Source organism: Scardinius erythrophthalmus (assembly GCF_964197995.2).
Source record: "Scardinius erythrophthalmus genome assembly, chromosome: 15".
Taxonomy (NCBI): Eukaryota; Metazoa; Chordata; class Actinopteri; order Cypriniformes; family Leuciscidae; genus Scardinius; species Scardinius erythrophthalmus.
The window spans coordinates 11,753,674-11,770,126 of NC_138235.1; the positions used below are offsets into that span (position 1 = coordinate 11,753,674).

General features: G+C 40.0%; 1 protein-coding gene across 4 annotated transcripts in view; it reads left to right on the plus strand.

The window, feature by feature from the left end:
• utrn (utrophin) overlaps nucleotides 1–16,453 on the plus strand; it is a gene marked incomplete at its 3' end in the record, with an annotated part of 241,125 nt that continues 224,672 nt past the window's right edge. For all 4 annotated transcript variants that reach the window (XM_081386596.1, XM_081386598.1, XM_081386599.1 and 1 more), the window contains exons 1-2: nucleotides 1–297; nucleotides 4,069–4,235. In XM_081386596.1, coding sequence (XP_081242722.1) covers nucleotides 4,154–4,235 — 82 coding nt within the window. In that variant the 5' untranslated portion in view covers nucleotides 1–297; nucleotides 4,069–4,153. The remainder of the gene's footprint in view (nucleotides 298–4,068; nucleotides 4,236–16,453) is intronic.

The following is a 16,453-nucleotide window of genomic DNA, read 5'->3' on the forward strand; positions in this document are numbered from 1 at the left end:
GTGCGCGTGGGCGGAGCTCGTGGAGTGGCTCGGGACGCGCTGCAACTCTCCTTTTGTTATTCATGAGGAAAGGAAACTTTGTGGCGGAGTGAAATACTCCCGGAGCGCCAAAACAATCGAGTTGGATAACTTGGATGTTTTCTGGATGGAGTTGTGAATCTCCCGTGGAAGATCTGGAGCATTAGACGAGTTGGCAGTGTGGAGCGCTGAACATGCCCTAATAACAGTCAATGATTCATTATTTACCAAATGATATAAAGTCACTGTACTGCACTGAGAGAGATTCATCACGCAAAGGTGAGAGCCGCTGCTTTTAAAATCATGTTCGCAAAACTTTGAAATGTTTGTTGAATTATGAGCGTCTGAACACGGCTGACCAAATGACCTAAACAAGTTAAACTAAATAAATAAACACACAGATGAATGAAGGCTAAGCGTCTGTGAAATGTTGTAAGTGTCTCTTGAGTCTTATTTGCTCTTTTGCTTTCTCTAATGGTCTGTCTGACCTACAGTTACTAGAAGTTACTTGGAAGCACTGTAGGAAAACTTAAACTATAGTGGATTGCAAGAGGTAAAGTTAGATTTTGAGTTAGTGTTTGCTTGGTAGACATTTTAGTTAGGGTCACAGATACTGTAAAAAAAATATGATCAATATGTTATGACAACATATGTTTTTACATTGTTTTAACTCATCAAAATAAGTTATACAAAGTTCAACTCATTTTTTTAAGTCATTTTAATGGAATTTAAGTTGAAATGACTTAAACATTCAAGTTGATTGTACTTAATTTAAGGCAGCAACTTGAAGTTAAAGTAAGATTTTAGTTAGAGCTAGGCTTGGCTAGAGTTAGTTGAGTTGATTAAAGTTGTGTAGGTTTAGTTTGGGCTCTTGTCAAGGTTAAAGTTGTTTGAGATTATAGTCATTTATCCAAGTTAATGTCTTTTAGGGTCAGTGTTATGGTTTTTTGGGGGTTCGTGTGAGTTGTTATGGTCTGGTTCATGCAGGTATCAACTTGGCACATGCTTTTCCTCTAAAAATGGCATTTTTCTCTCGCTGTTGCCTTTTTTTAAAATCCAGAGCACACATTATTCTAGCTATTGACTACTTCATTTACCGGTAGTTTGTATAATCATGCATGCATGCACATTCAAGGTTTTTGGCTATTTCAAGTCACAAGCAGGCTTTAGGTGGGTTGGAAGTTGAGAAAATGGGGGCACAAAGTTTTCTTTGCAGGAATCTAAAGATAGAGGTTTGCGTCATCCAGTATCGCTGCATGCCAACACATTTATGAAGCTGAAGCCCGGCCTTTCTTGGACAAGACGTGCTGTAAATTGTCAGAGGGAGCTTTGTTTCTATCCTCTCCAGCGACTCTCGACATTCCTGCTCATTACCTCATTACTGATGGGTGACGTCATCACGTCCATCAGCTGCTCTGAGAGCTGTTCTCTGAGAGTCTGCTGGTGGAGGACCTGACCGGTTACCAGCGAGCGTGTTTTGAGGGAAGGAATGTAGGGGGAGCTACAGAATGAATGCGTGGTCACCTGTTTGGCTGGGTGACAGCTCCTGTTACAACTTGTCCCACACACACACACACACACACACACACACACAGGACCTGGTGTTCTCTGGTATGGGTGCTGAATGTGGTGATAACATCTCACTCCTGATTGTGCATCTGCCGGTTGGTGCCGTAGGGCCGATGTTTTTCCCTGCTCTGTTGATCTCACTGTAGATTTAGGTCAACCTTAGACACCACTAACTCCCTGCTATGACTTGCACTGCCCAGTGTGAGGACCAGAGGGTGTTTTAATCATCATTTAATACTTGAAGTAATGAAATATCATCGTATTCTGCAGTGTCGTTTCAGTTGCATTATCTGAGGGTTACGTTTCCACGACAACGATGTACTAAAAACGGAAAAGGTTTTCCTTTGCGTTTTCCGCGTACAGACGACCCCGTAGTCAAAACGATCCCCGTTTACACGGATTCATGAAAACAACTAAAAACGCTGTATTATTCATGCCAGGCCAGTAGGTGGCGATGTCACTGCACGCCTATAGACTGAATATGTAATACGCATGTGCATGACGTCACCGTTTTCACAACTTCGTGCTTTTGTTGTTTACATGGAGGCGATAACGATATCGTTTTCAAAAACGTGCACTTTGAAACCCGTTTTCAGGCCCTCAAAACGCTGTTGTTGTGTAAATTAAAGTTTTCATGGAAGTTGCAAGTTCACACAAATACAAGTTGGACTTTTCTCACTTGACTTTTTTTTCCAAGTATTGAAAAAATCAATTGAGTCAATTTAAAATTTAAAACCTTACTATTTTTTTTTTGTAAGGTAAAAAATAGAATCGAATCAAAACTTATAGTAATTAAAATAAATGTGAATTAGAATCTGAACCTAAATAGAGTCAGTATTGGAATCCAAGTTAGAATTGGAAATGGAATTAGTAAGAATTAGAATAATTATAAACACAAAACAATTATTATTATTAGAATTTTGATTTGGTGTAAGAATAACAATTCAATTCAGAATTTTAGTTGGCATAATAATTTGCATGATGAAGATATAATAAGAATTTAAATAGTCAGAATTAGAATGAAAAATAGAATTGGTGAGAATCGGGATTTGAATCACTGAGAATTCAAATCAAAACCAGGAATTTAAGTTTAAATGAGGTATAGAATCTGAATTTGAATCCGTATAAGAATTATAATTCAAATCAGAATTTAAGTTGGCATAAGAATTAGAATCAGAAAGGTATAATCAATTTAAATGATATTAGAAACAGAATATGAATTAGAATGAGGTATAGAATTGTCGAGAGTCAGAATTTGAATCAGTATAACAATTACAATTCGATTCAGAATGAGGTGTTGATGTAAAGAATCAAAGTCAGAACTCAATGTAGTTCACACTCGCACAAGAAAACAGGTTTTCATCAATGAGATCATGCTTGTTTTTGGGACTGGATTGGTAATGCCGTAGACTTGCTCAACACACAGCTCATGCTGGCTCACTCCACACACACAGCTCATGCTGGCTCACTCCACACACACATGCTGGCTCACTCCACACACACAGCTCATGCTGGCTCACTCCACACACACATGCTGGCTCACTCCACACACACAGCTCATGCTGGCTCACTCCACACCGATTTCACACCGTTTCACTTGATTGGGAAAGAAACGGCATGGCCTCTCCCTGCTCTGTTCTTTCCAGCTCCCCCACAGCGCTTTGCACTCGTTCAGAAAAGTAAGGTCACATGGTTACCCCCCTCTCCTGTGGTCTGTGTAGTGTGTAAACATTTCAAAGAGCATTATGCAGTATGTAAGCCTATATTGCACAGTATGTGGATATCCTGTATTCATGGAGTGGCCTACTACTACATTTGCTGACGAATCCCACAATGGAGTCTTAAATAAACTTAACGTCCCCAAGTGGTGAAAGTCAAGGTTTTAATGTTGTTTATATATCTATGTGGTGTTTTTAATATGCTTTAAGACAAACCATGTGTAAATTCATAAGTGGACACCATTTCTGAGTATTTTCTCTTTAAAACTGCAGTGAACCAAAGACAGTCTCAAAAACACGCTTTGAAATCACTGGAGTTTCTGACGCCACAAACTACCTTGTAACCAATCAGATCAACGTGTGATCGTCAACCAGTGGATCTCTGAGCTGAGTGGAGGCGGGGCTCATTTGCATATTCATTGAACCACGTATAATAAATGAGACAAGGGTGTCGAGTTACAGTTATTAAGATATTTTAAGGCATGACAATTCATTTTTAATTTTTTGAAGAAAAAATATTTAAAGATGAGCTTTAAGGGATAAAATGGTTGACTACAGGGGGACTTTAAGATATTTTTCACAAAATTGCTTGGAAACCAAATGGACAAGTTTTTCCCCCTCTGAGATAATGACTCCCTTCTGAATTAAAGATGTAATTTAATGAGGTCACGTGACCACAATATACTAGTATTGGATTTCAAAGGGTTCTCCACAGCGCACTGCCTTGAGCTCGGGCTGATCCCCATATCCCGCTCTGTTGCAGGGATTTTCAGTGGGCTGTATATGTAAAGGACAGCCGGACTTCTACTCGAGCGTGTCAGACGTACCCGTGACTCCTGAGAAGGAAGATGGCTAGCGTGGGCACGCTGTCAGAGGCCTCGGAGGGCGGAGACAACAACCAATTCACTGACATCATCAAATGGAGATCAGGTGAGACTGAGATTACCTGCAGAGCAATGTGTTGTTGAGCTGCCTTTTCACTGTTTCTAGGTAGGTTGTACAGCATGGCCAGTTGGGGTGTAACGGGGGACAGAAGTCACGGTTCGGTATTTTGGGGACTGTTTTCATCATCTGACTGTTTGCACCGAACCGTTGAATTTGACATTTAACTTTTTAAAAATGTTTTCCTCTTTAGCTTTTTTTTGGTTTTGTTGGAAAACTCAACCCACCAAGGAATAAACATAGAACTGACTTGAGCAAAATAATGACACTTTTGCCTTCTGTAGAGTTGCTTTATAGCTGAAATTGAATTCATAATTGATGAACTTTACAACATTGAAGTCAGTATGAAGCAGAAGTTGTGATAGTCTTTTTGTCCCTATTGTACCCAGGGGGGGATGGATTTCTATTATTTTGAAGGTACCCCCGGGCGCCGCCATTGGCTAGCGTACCCCCACCTGCTGTTAGCATCCCATTGACTCATTCATTTTGGCGTCACTTTGACAGCGAATAACTTCACATCTGAGGCGTTTAAAGACTCCATTTGTCCATTATTTATTTCTAAAGAAACACGAAAATGTATAAAAGGCTTCATTACCTTGTATCTTACGTTATGGCCCCGTAGAAGCAGTTTTTGTAAAAATAGGCTAACGATTGCGTCATAACCACGCAACTCTCTGTCGCACAGTAGAGAGATTACCGTATGGACAGGAGGAGATGCTCGCGGGCAATCGGGAGGACGTGGAGGCAAAATGACAAAGTAATTAATCAGAACACCTACTAAAAGTTTCTCCTGCTCCTAGCTCATGGACAGCTCCTACTCACACTCTCCGTCTCTGCAAGTCTCGGAAGGGAATGATTCAGATTTCTCTTGGCACAGCTACTAGAAGACAGACGGTTTGCTCACGTCACATCTACGTAGTCAAGCTCAGTTTGAGTCTGCGCAGTACGCTCGACCCCCAGGAAGTAAGAGTTTCTAATTGGCTTCACTTTGTCTCCGTTGAATCCAATGGGGTCGCTGTGTCCATTTCTTTTACTGTCTATGATTGTACCGAGTGAAACGGCTTCTGGAACAAGATCAAATGTAGGGCGGGGCTTGATTTTGTCCACGGGGAATTGATTGAATGGTTGTGGTTTGCTATTGGTGGATCTCATGTGAGTGACAGGTTATAGTCCCGCCCTCTCGCCAGTAAACGCATCATCAGAGAAGAGAAGAGATGAGCTGCAAGAGCGAGGGGAAGTTACTTTGATTAAAGATTACAGTGCACATGTATTAAAACAAAAAAAAAATCATTTATAATAAATATAGCAATATTCCACAAAAAACAAGAATTGTGAATTTTGATTTAATGGTGACTTTAAAGACTGAATGAAAGGAAGAGCCCAGGACATCTGTGTTTTGCTTTGCAGGATATGTGTTAACAGTTACAGACTGTGGTCTCCTGTCAGGTATTCTCTCTCTCTCTCTGGGAATGTTGGAATTTCACTGTGGCAGTGGATTTACAGCGCTTGCCTTTCCAGACCACAATGCCTTTCTTTCTGTAAGGATTCTGGTCTCCTAGTAACGGGCAAAAGTTATGTTTTCTTGGGTTGGAGCGGCCAGGGAAAATGCTGTAGAGGGAGAGATAGTCACGTGCGTGTTTTTTTTCCGCCAGCTAAAGTAAGGCCATGTTTTGTTTGTTTTGATTTGGAATATTAATTGAATCATGTGATTTTTGTCGTGAGGAGACTTTTAATAAAACTCCTCAGGTCAGTTTGAACTGTGAAACTCTTGATGTTTATGTTTTCTTTGGAGGAATAATGATTAACTGTAGTTCAGTGAACTGTGAGATTGTCACAACTGAAGTATGGTCAGTATGAGTAAGGTGAACGTGTGTCTGAAGGAAAGTATCTTATGTGTGATAAACTGTGGTGTTACATATATTGTTGCTATGAGAACAGGTGATTTCCAGCGGCGTGAGCGACAGCAATCATTAACACTGTGATGAAGGTGTGTCCGGTGATGAATTTAACCGGATTCTGATTTATTTTTGATGGCCATTGCTGATGCAGATATCTTTGAGAGCAGGGTAGTAGTAATATAAAGCCGATATATATGATATTAGGTCTGGGATACGTCCCTAAAAAAAACATTACATAGAACAAGTGGCAGCTGTATTCATTTGTATTTACACTCTAATGCGCAGATCTATTCTGGCATTGCTATGGTTATCACTGTCAATCATCACATATTTGGCCAAAGACATTAAACTATAGATAACTTTAGAAATTACCAACTAAATATTTAGGGCTCTTTCACACACTAAGCGCAATGCAGCGCCAGGCGCAACACAAGTGTGTTTTGCTAGTTTCAGCCTGACGCGATTATCATTTTCACTTCCTGTGCCACGTTATTTAAATAGCAAATGCATAGATGGTCTGCTTTAACCTCACACACGAGCAGATCCGTTTCCTCACTAGAGAAGCGTTCACTCTTTACACTTGCCGATTCCTCCGTGTAAATAGCGAATGCTCGCCATGCGAGCGCAACTGGCTTTTTAAGGGAATGAGAGATTACACATTACGCCCAAAACACCCATTACTCATTAAGAGAATAGGGACAACCCTTTTAGACCATGCGGCGGGTGCGTGCAGACCATTTTTCCTGCCGTTAAACTAGCAGAAGTGGATTCGGACCGACCTAAGTGCACTTGTGCCATGCGCTTTAGACGATGAGCTTAGATCCTTAAATAGGGCCCATAGAGTTCACTATGCAGTCACTGGGCCTGATGCTTTCCTACTTCTTTATAAGGGATCAGTTTAGACACACACACACACACACACACACACACACACACACACACACACACACACACACACACACACACACACACACACACACGATCTCTGTCTCTCACACGCATTCTTTTTGAACTTTCTCTTTTAAATCACACACACACACACACACACACACACACACACACACACACACACACACACACACACACACACACACACACACACACACGAGAGAACAGGAAGTCCTTGTAAAACTACATCCTGTCAAATTGCACTAATGGAAAAGCCAAAACAAGAAACCAAGCTGATTTCTGAGGAACAAAGAAATCATCAACGTAATTAATGGAGCTTTTCCTCTGTTATGAAACGGAGGTCAGTGTCCTTTAGTAACTGTAACCCTGAGAGTCCTCTGAAAACCAGAAAAACTGTACAACAGCTTGTCAACTTTTCTGAAATGTGCCCATTAGCAGGGTAACATGTACCCTTAAGGTTCTACTATGAACCTTTTAGGGGTAGATGAGGTCCAAAGTTGTCCACTGTCCCAGTGACAAGCCTTAAAGGTAAAAGTAAAAGTAAATTTTTGCACATTTTGTATGAGTGTTTATTAGAGCACCGCTGCATTTTGATTTGACCAGCATTGTTCGTTCTGTAGCTATTAACAGCTTGTTTGTGTGATGATGTTTAATGTGTGTGTGTTGGATTCAGGGTTTTCCGGTAAGGTTTCTAGGTCAATGCCACTGTTGTGGGTAAGATTTTAGTTTAATTATCAACTAGTCACTGATGACTGTCCAGTGACCGACTGCATATTGCACACACAAAAGGGAAGTGCTTTCTCAGTCTGGAAAGCTGATTGACTTTATGCAACTTCCTTCGTCAGATTGCACAGGTTTTACCAGTCCGCCTGGAAACCCAGTCATTTTTACAACAAGCCACGTTGAACTAACTAATCAACTAATCGCTGGTTTTTGGCTAGGCTTGTGGTGTCAGGAAAAATCCTTTCATACAGGAAAACTCTTGTTAGTACCAGTCAAATCAATATCAGTGAGCAGATCTGTGTTTCCATGAGTTATGATGCAAAATAAGTAGTGCTTATTACTTTTGGACAAACAGAAATTCTGATCAAAAGGTTTACAAACATTTTCTCACATATTTTTCAGGTGTTTTTCCTGTAGCAATGGTTGTAGAGCAACACTGATTTTCAGTTATGAAATAGTTTTGTTTGACCACACTGGTGTAATATTTTGGTATAATCTGTTTCTAATAAATTAACCTAAATGTCTCATAAAAACAGAACAAACTTTTAGAGATGCATCAGTTGACCGAATCGTTTTTTTTTTTTTGTGTGGCTGATCTCTATTTTGGTCTTGCACACAAACTGCATTGCAATTATTTCCCAATTATTAATGTAATTTGTGCGAAAATATTACGACGTCTGTAAACGGGACGTTAACACAGGCCAGAGACGGGACATGCTGAAGAGAGAACACTATCTTCCCATCGCAAAATAAAATGTTTAAAAAAAAATTGAATTATCTCACAATTCTGACTTTTTCCTCAGTTTATATCTCGCAATTATTAGAAAAAAGGCAGAATTGTGCGATAAAAAGTTGCAATTATCTTTTATATGTATATATTTTAAATTCTATGGCTGAAACAAGCTTTCATAGAACACTGTTCGCCATGCTCGAAATATAGGAAGAAAAATATAAATATTGAATTTGCGTTTATATGAAAGCATCTCTGAAGGGAACTGACTGTCTTTAGAAAAGTTCGATGGCATTTCTGTTTTCCTCGTACCTCTGTGTAAAGTAGTGTTTACGCTTTGTGTTCAGCGGTACCAAAACCTCTGCGGTTTCATAAGCGCCACCTACTGGCAGAGAGCGAATTTCCATTTTCATTCAGTCAATCTGCTGTTTTGGTTTTGTGCAGGTGTTTTATATAGCATAATTTCACAAAGACCATTCGGTTTTTGCTACTGTTCATGCTACATGTGAGTAGCATCCTTGTTTGGATCATGATTAAATTCAGTGGTTGAATTATTCAACTAATTTCAAATGGCTACAGATATTTTTTGTTTTAGGCCAGTTTGCCTGTTATAGAGCAAATAAACAACAAATAAATGTGCTTAAAGGGATGGTTCGGAGTAAAATCAACCTAGGGTCCTTTGCACCATGACCTTGAGCCAAACACCCCCCAGAAGCCTTTTTTCCCTTGGTTGAGCTTATTTAGAGATATCAGCCGGATGGTTAGTGCAGGCGCTAATGGATCCTATGATGTATCTCGTAAATTACCCCACTACTAATGCCCAGAATGGCACCAAACTTCTACAGTAGTACAAATAGGTTCTGTACTCATAAAACGAGGCATTGGAAAGTTTGTAAGTACATCAGGAGTTTATTAAATAACACTTGCCTGAAGGCTAATGCTACTGCTAACCCGGACGTCAAGGTCACTGCAGTGGTTTGGGAAAAGCCTGTAAAAGTCCTGGCAGAAAGCGATGCATAAAGATGTATTATCCTTCGGAAATCATTCTAATATGAGGATTTGATGCTCAAGAAACATTTCTGATTGTTATTATCATCAATGCTGAAAACTGTGATACATTTTCAGGAAAGTAAAGTTCAAAATATTTTTTTTTTTTGACATTCTAAATGTCTTTACTGCCATTTTTGATCAATTTATTGGATCCTTGCTGAATAAAACTATGAATTTCTTTCAAAAAGGAATGTTTGTGTAGATAGTTGTTTTCCCGATGCATGCTGGGTAATGTAGTTCTGGTGTGGGCACATTCTCTCTACTCTAATTTGTCTGGACTAATTTGTTCTCTGCACAGGTCGGAAGCTCTGCCAGCTCACACAGGGGCTACACACACACACACACACACACACACACACAAACGTTGAAGCTCTCCTCTGTTTAACACGTCTTTTCTTCCACGTCTCTGTCTCTCTTTCATCTATGTCCCCCCGTCCAAATATACTCACATTCTTGCTCTCTTTCTCTCTCTCTCTCTCTCTCTCTCTCTCTCACACACACACACACACACACACACACACACACACACACACACACACACACACACACACACACACACAGACTGTATTGTAAAGCGAGGCGAGACGGTTCCTTTACTGCAGCCAAGTGTTATATAAGCAGTGCTCATGGCCAGATCTGTCTGTCAGCTCCACTGCCTTTACTAGACCCGGACCGTCTGGATGGTCTGTGCCGGTTTGCAGATTATTCTGCCCAAAAACTGCTGAGACTGTCTGAGTGACATATAAGGCTTCCAACCACAGTTGTGTTTGTTTTTACATCCTGGATTCCTCTGATTTACATATCTTGAAGGAAATACCGGTGCCTGCAGGGCAGCAAAAGAATATGGGTGAAGTTTTAGGGAAGTTTGTGTTTTAGGTTGTGGTTGTGGGTAAAGGAAATGCAGCATCAGATCTGCCATTTGTTTACCACACCAAACTGGCTTGTCCGTCAGACATGGTATTTATTAACTTAGAAACTTAGTATGCAACTAAATGCAAAGAAAAGAGAACAATCAGAAGAATTCAGATTGGATGTATTGCATGACAGATATAATGCCATCACTGCTGTCAATTTTTATGCTAAACATTCGATTAATGGATAAAAAAATCATTATTCATTTAATAATCACTCTAATTCTATGAGAATAGTGAAGTTCACACCACAACTATAACAACAACAACAACAACAACACAATCACTGGAATCACTTTCAGAATTTTTTATCCGGCTGATGAATGTTGACAGCCAATCAGAATCCAGTCGACGAGCTCAAGCATTTAAAGCTGCAAAACATCAGCGTATCCTTATAATAATCAGAACAGCATTGTCCATAGGTGTGGATGCTAATATAGATCTCACTATAGATTGTACATAAATGCCCATTCATTCTAAAAACTATAAAAATATTAGAATGCTTGAGCTTTTAAAGCAGGATGGATTCTGATTGGCTGTCAGTGTTTTTATCGTTCATCAGCCGGAAAAGAAATAGTTCTGAAAGTGATTCCAACAGTGTTGTTCCTCTGTGTCAGTTTCACAGAATTACAGCGATTATTGAAACTTTATTGTTATACTTTAATGTTATAGTTATCGTTCAAATAAATTTCCTAGTATAAATAATAAATAAATAAAATAAAATAAAATAGATAGCATAGCAATACTCATTTAATATCAAACCACGGCTGCCTTGCAAGTGCTGGAAATACATTTCAACTCAATACCACTAACTTTTTCCAAATCCAGTGATTACTTTATCTTCAGAACAGAAGTGTTAATTCTAATTAATTCTGTTAATTCTACCAGCCTATTGTGTTTCCCAATGAACTAGTAAAACTCTATACAACTAGAGCCACTGAAACTAGCCAATCAAATCACAGCTTGCCAGTTTCTGGGAAGCGTTCACATTTTGTGTGATAGTGCATCAAGCGCTCATTGAATGGACTGTGCAAGAAAACTGAGCACTGTGTTGTCAAATCAGCAGTGTGTCCTTTCATATCAAACATCTTGCGTATTACTCCGTGAAAAGTGAAAGTGTGGAAGTGAGACTAGTGTCGGATGTCCAGCGAGAGAGAGAGTAATTGCGACTTCATATCTCACAATGTGAGTTTACAGTTCTCAATGCAACTTTATATCTCAGACTATCTCCGTATCTCCCATCTGACTCAAGGTTTTTTGCCGAGCATGCTGGGTAAAGGGCAAGATTGACCCAGTAGATCATGCTTTTGACACCCTGCCGAGAGTTCGGTGACCTTATTACCTGAGATTGTTCTTGTGAAACGGACACCATGTGTTTGTGTGTCACCTGAAACCTTCAACCATGGAAAACCGTGGAAGCAAATAAAGGAAATTCACCCAAGGCGATCTCATTACACACACACACACACACACACACACACACACACACACACACACACACACACACACACACACACACACACACACACACACACACACACACACACACACACACACACACACACACACACACACACACACACACACCTCTCTCTTTCTCTCTGTTCTGCTGCTGTCATTGGCCGGCTTGTGTGTGTGTGTGTGTGTGTGTGTGTGTGTGTGTCCAGGATGTATTCAGGATATTATTGAATGGGAAACAGTAGTAATAGAAGCAGGAAGCACAGCCTATTGTTTTAGGCCTCATTAAACTCCATCTTGAGTGTGTGTGTGTGTGTGTGTCCATGTAAACGTCACCGTGTGAAAAATGTAGACCTGATTTACACACTCGGAGTGAATTGTGTTATTCATCTGACACTGAGAGGGAAGCAGCTATTCAGTGGCCACTTCATTTTGAAATAAATATTATTATAAAATGGATGGTCCTTGATGCTGATGCTTTAATATTTAGCAGTGTTTTATTTATTTACCATAAAGTACGGTTATGACCGCTTCACCGAACAGATCTGTGTATCGCTGCACAACACCCATAGCAACATAAACAATCAATATACTGTCAAAATTGTGACTCTCTCCGTCATTTTCTGTAAACATTTAGTGCGTATAGATGCCTGAAAGTGTGTATTATGCCTATAGTGGTTGAGTGTTGGGAAAGAGAGTTGAACACTTCTCCATACAGATGTTTATTATTTTCACCGAACATTCGTCTTGATGTGAACAGGCCTTGAAGTTACTTGGGGTTTAGGATTTGGTCAAACCACTGCCATATGTATGAGCAGTTGTAATAATGATGTTTGACTTGGTAAAGCAGTGAAGAGACAAGAAAGGAAGGAAGGAAGGATAGCAGAAATGGAGAGAAATAAAACGTTCCTGTATTCTCTCATGGTAACTGATGTCACCACCCGTGTGTGTGTGTGTGTGTGTGTGTGAATATCTGAGGAGGGTGTGGTGAGCTGAGAAAGGGAAAGTCTATATTCATATACTCAGAGCTGTCATTATGGAGAGATTGTGTGTGTGTGTGTGTGTGTGTGTACCTACTTAACCATATTTTGAGACCCATCTGTACCCAAAAGTGAGCTAAACCTGACAACCTCCTTTTGGAGACATCCTCATTTGTATAACAATATATAAATAAAGTTTTGAAACGTGTGTGTGTGTGTGTGTGTGTGTGTGTGTGTGTGTGTGTGTGTGTGTGTGTGTGTGTGTGTGATTCACATCCACTGAACGGCTACAGGTTGGGGTATGTGGAATGATTCACTGCGGTTTTCCATTGGCTGTTCCACTAACACACATAACTCATAACACACTGTCACTGCTCTCTCTCTACACACACACACACACACACACACACACACACACACACACACACACACACACACACACAGTTAATTTGTTCTAAAGGCCAGTGAACTTGGTAGAGAACACTTCAGATTTGATTGAACTTCTGCTTTGGATAATATGTAATCTCTCTCTCTCTCTCTCTCTCTCTCTCTCTCTCTCTCTCTCTCTCTCTCTCTCTCTCTCTCTCTCTCTCTCTCTCTCTCTCTCTCTCTCTCTCTCTCTCTCTCTCTCTCTCTCTCTCTCTCTCTCTCTCTCTCTCTCTCTCTCTCTCTCTCTCTCTCTCTCTCTCTCTGTGTGTGTGTAACATTCAACATTCTCACAGCTCACAGAACTTACATCGATACCATGGGGAAAAACTGCCTTATAGATATTATCAATGTTATCTCATGATTTGGCAGCAGGTTTATTAGGCTGCTGTCACTTTAAGACCTGATGCACTGATCCATTATACTGATACTCATGCATTTTCTTTCTCAACGGTTTACGTTCACTTATAACATAACTGACTGTGGCTCTCCTGAAGCAGATGGTGTCGTGTATCTGTTCTGTGGGAAATGAGTGTTAGAAGCGTTTCAGATATTTCTGTATCGATATAGAAAAATCAATATTTTTGACAACACTAGATTGCACTTAGTTTATTATTTCAGATGCCTTATTAAGACTACAATTGAAAAATGTATATATATTATACAAATTCAACCCACCAAAGTGTCTATTAGGAATGACTGTGTTACACAACACTGCTGAAACACACCCGGTGTGTGTGTGAATGTCAAGCCCTGATTATGAAGACCCGAAGTCTTTATGTTGTAGTGTGTTTTCAGGTTTCAGGCCACGCCCCCTACATTATGAGGACATGCAGATAATTTATGAAATATTATCAACTATTAATTACATTAGGATAAATTATTTTACTACCTATTTTACTAACTTTATCTATTATATATTTGAATTATTCAAAAATAATTAAATGTTACGTCTGAGCAAGTTGAAAGAACAGTTCTCAGTTTAATGTTGTTCCAAACCTGTATGACTCTTATGGATCGTACATGTTTGAATATGCACTAACATGCATGAGCTGTGACGGAGGGGAAGATTTTCAGCAAATAACTTTTAAAGTGCATTTATATCAAGTCATACCAGTTTATAATGTCACAAGGGTGAGTAAATTATGTCAACATATTTACTTTTGTGTGAACCGTTCCTTTCCTGAACTGCTCCCTGAAATGCGAATGAAATTCACAAATTAGAAAACAAAACCATAACAGAAAACATCAGCAAGTCAACTGCAAAATATTAAATGGAGATATTGGTACTTATTAAGGGCAGTTGGGTGGACCGATTTAGTGTCAATTTTCTTATGAGCATTGGACTCATTTTCCCTCTCTCATGCTCTCGGAATAGAGGGACAAAGAGGGCGTAGTGTGTGTTATTAGGGTAAAGTGACTCCCAGCATGCACCACTCCACGCCCTGTTCCACTGCTCAGTCCAGATGAAATTCATCACATCTCTCTTTCTTCACTGTAACCCTGCGCTGTGTTTAGAGTCTGACTCAACAGATCTTAACGCAAAACTCTCAAAATAACCTTGGTAGTAGTATATGAAATCCATGAAATTTCAAATCCTCGTTTTCCATGAAATTCATGTTTTTTTGTCAGCAAAAGGACTTTTGACAGCCAGGGACGTCACGTGAGATAACCCAACCTCGTGTCCTTCATTCACAGGCACTGGAAAGTGAAAATGAAAGTGAAAACAACCTTCCTGCAGTTCTTTCTGTTCCTGTTCTATGTGTGTGTGTGTGTGTGTGTGTGTGTGTGTGTGTGTGTGTGTGTGTGTGTGTGTGTGTGTTCAGTTGTTCGTAGCACATCCTGACCTTCGTCACACTTCAGAGGAGAGCAGAGTCAACAAACGAATCCATAGGCCATGTGTTTTCAGACCCCATGCAGTGCCTCGGATATTTACTCTGCCCTGCCCGAACCGTAATGAGTCATTTGTGCCCGATAGGAACACAACAGATGGTGCTCTGGGATTCAAGAAATTAGTGGAGAACATGTGGTCTACCTATACATTATTTTTGCAGCCGGGAAGCCCAAAATAGTGCCTAGGTGGCTATTTTGCTACATTTTAAAAATGCACTTCACACCTGTGATGGCCACCAATGCAATCTATGGGGGCCGCTCGATTTCAGGCGACTTGTTAAAATGCCAGCTTGCAAGGTGTCGAGGTTCCTAGCTTGCTAGTTTTGTGCCTATAACACTTTCTAGTTAGGCTACTTGCTAATATGCTAGCTTGCAAGATTTTGACGTTCCTAGCATGCTAGTTTTGTGCCTATGTCACTCAGGTGACGTGCTAATAGCTAAAGAGCAAGGTGTTAAGGTTACTAGCTTGCTAGGTTTGTGCATATTTATAGTCAAGCTACTCGCTAATATGTTAACATGCAAGGTTTTGAAGTTACTAGCTTGATCGTTTTATGCCTTTGACACTTTCTAGTCAGGCGACTCGCTATACTAGTGAGCAAGGTTTTGAAGTTAATAGCTTTCTAGTTTTTTAGCATATGACTCTTTCTAGTTATGTGACTTTTAAAAATGCGAGCTTGCAAGATTTTGAGTTTACTAGCTTGCTAGTTTTGTGCCTATAACACGTTCTAGTCTGGCTACTCGCTAATATGCTAGCTTGCAAGATTTTGAGGTTACTAGGCTTGCTAGTTTTGTGCCTATGTCACTCAGGTGACGTGCTAATAGCTAAAGAGCAAGGTGTCGAGGTTACTAGCTTGCTAGGTTTGTGCATATTGTCAATCTACTCGCTAATATGTTAACATGCAAGGTTTTGAGGTTACTAGCTTGATCGTTTTGTGCCTTTGACACTTTCTAGTCAGGCGACTCGCTATACTAGTGAGCAAGGTTTTGAAGTTAATAGCTTGCTAGTTTTTTGGCATATGGCTCTTTCTAATTACTTTTTAAAATGTGAGCTTGCAAGATTTTGAGTGTACTGGCTTGCTAGGTTTGTGCCTATAACACTTTCCAGTCAGGCTACTTGCTAATATGCTAGCTTGCAAGATTTTGAGGTTACTAGCTTGCTAGTTTTGTGCCTATCCATCTTTTATCCATGTAATAGCCTCCAAATGCAATGCAAATATATAGTGGGATT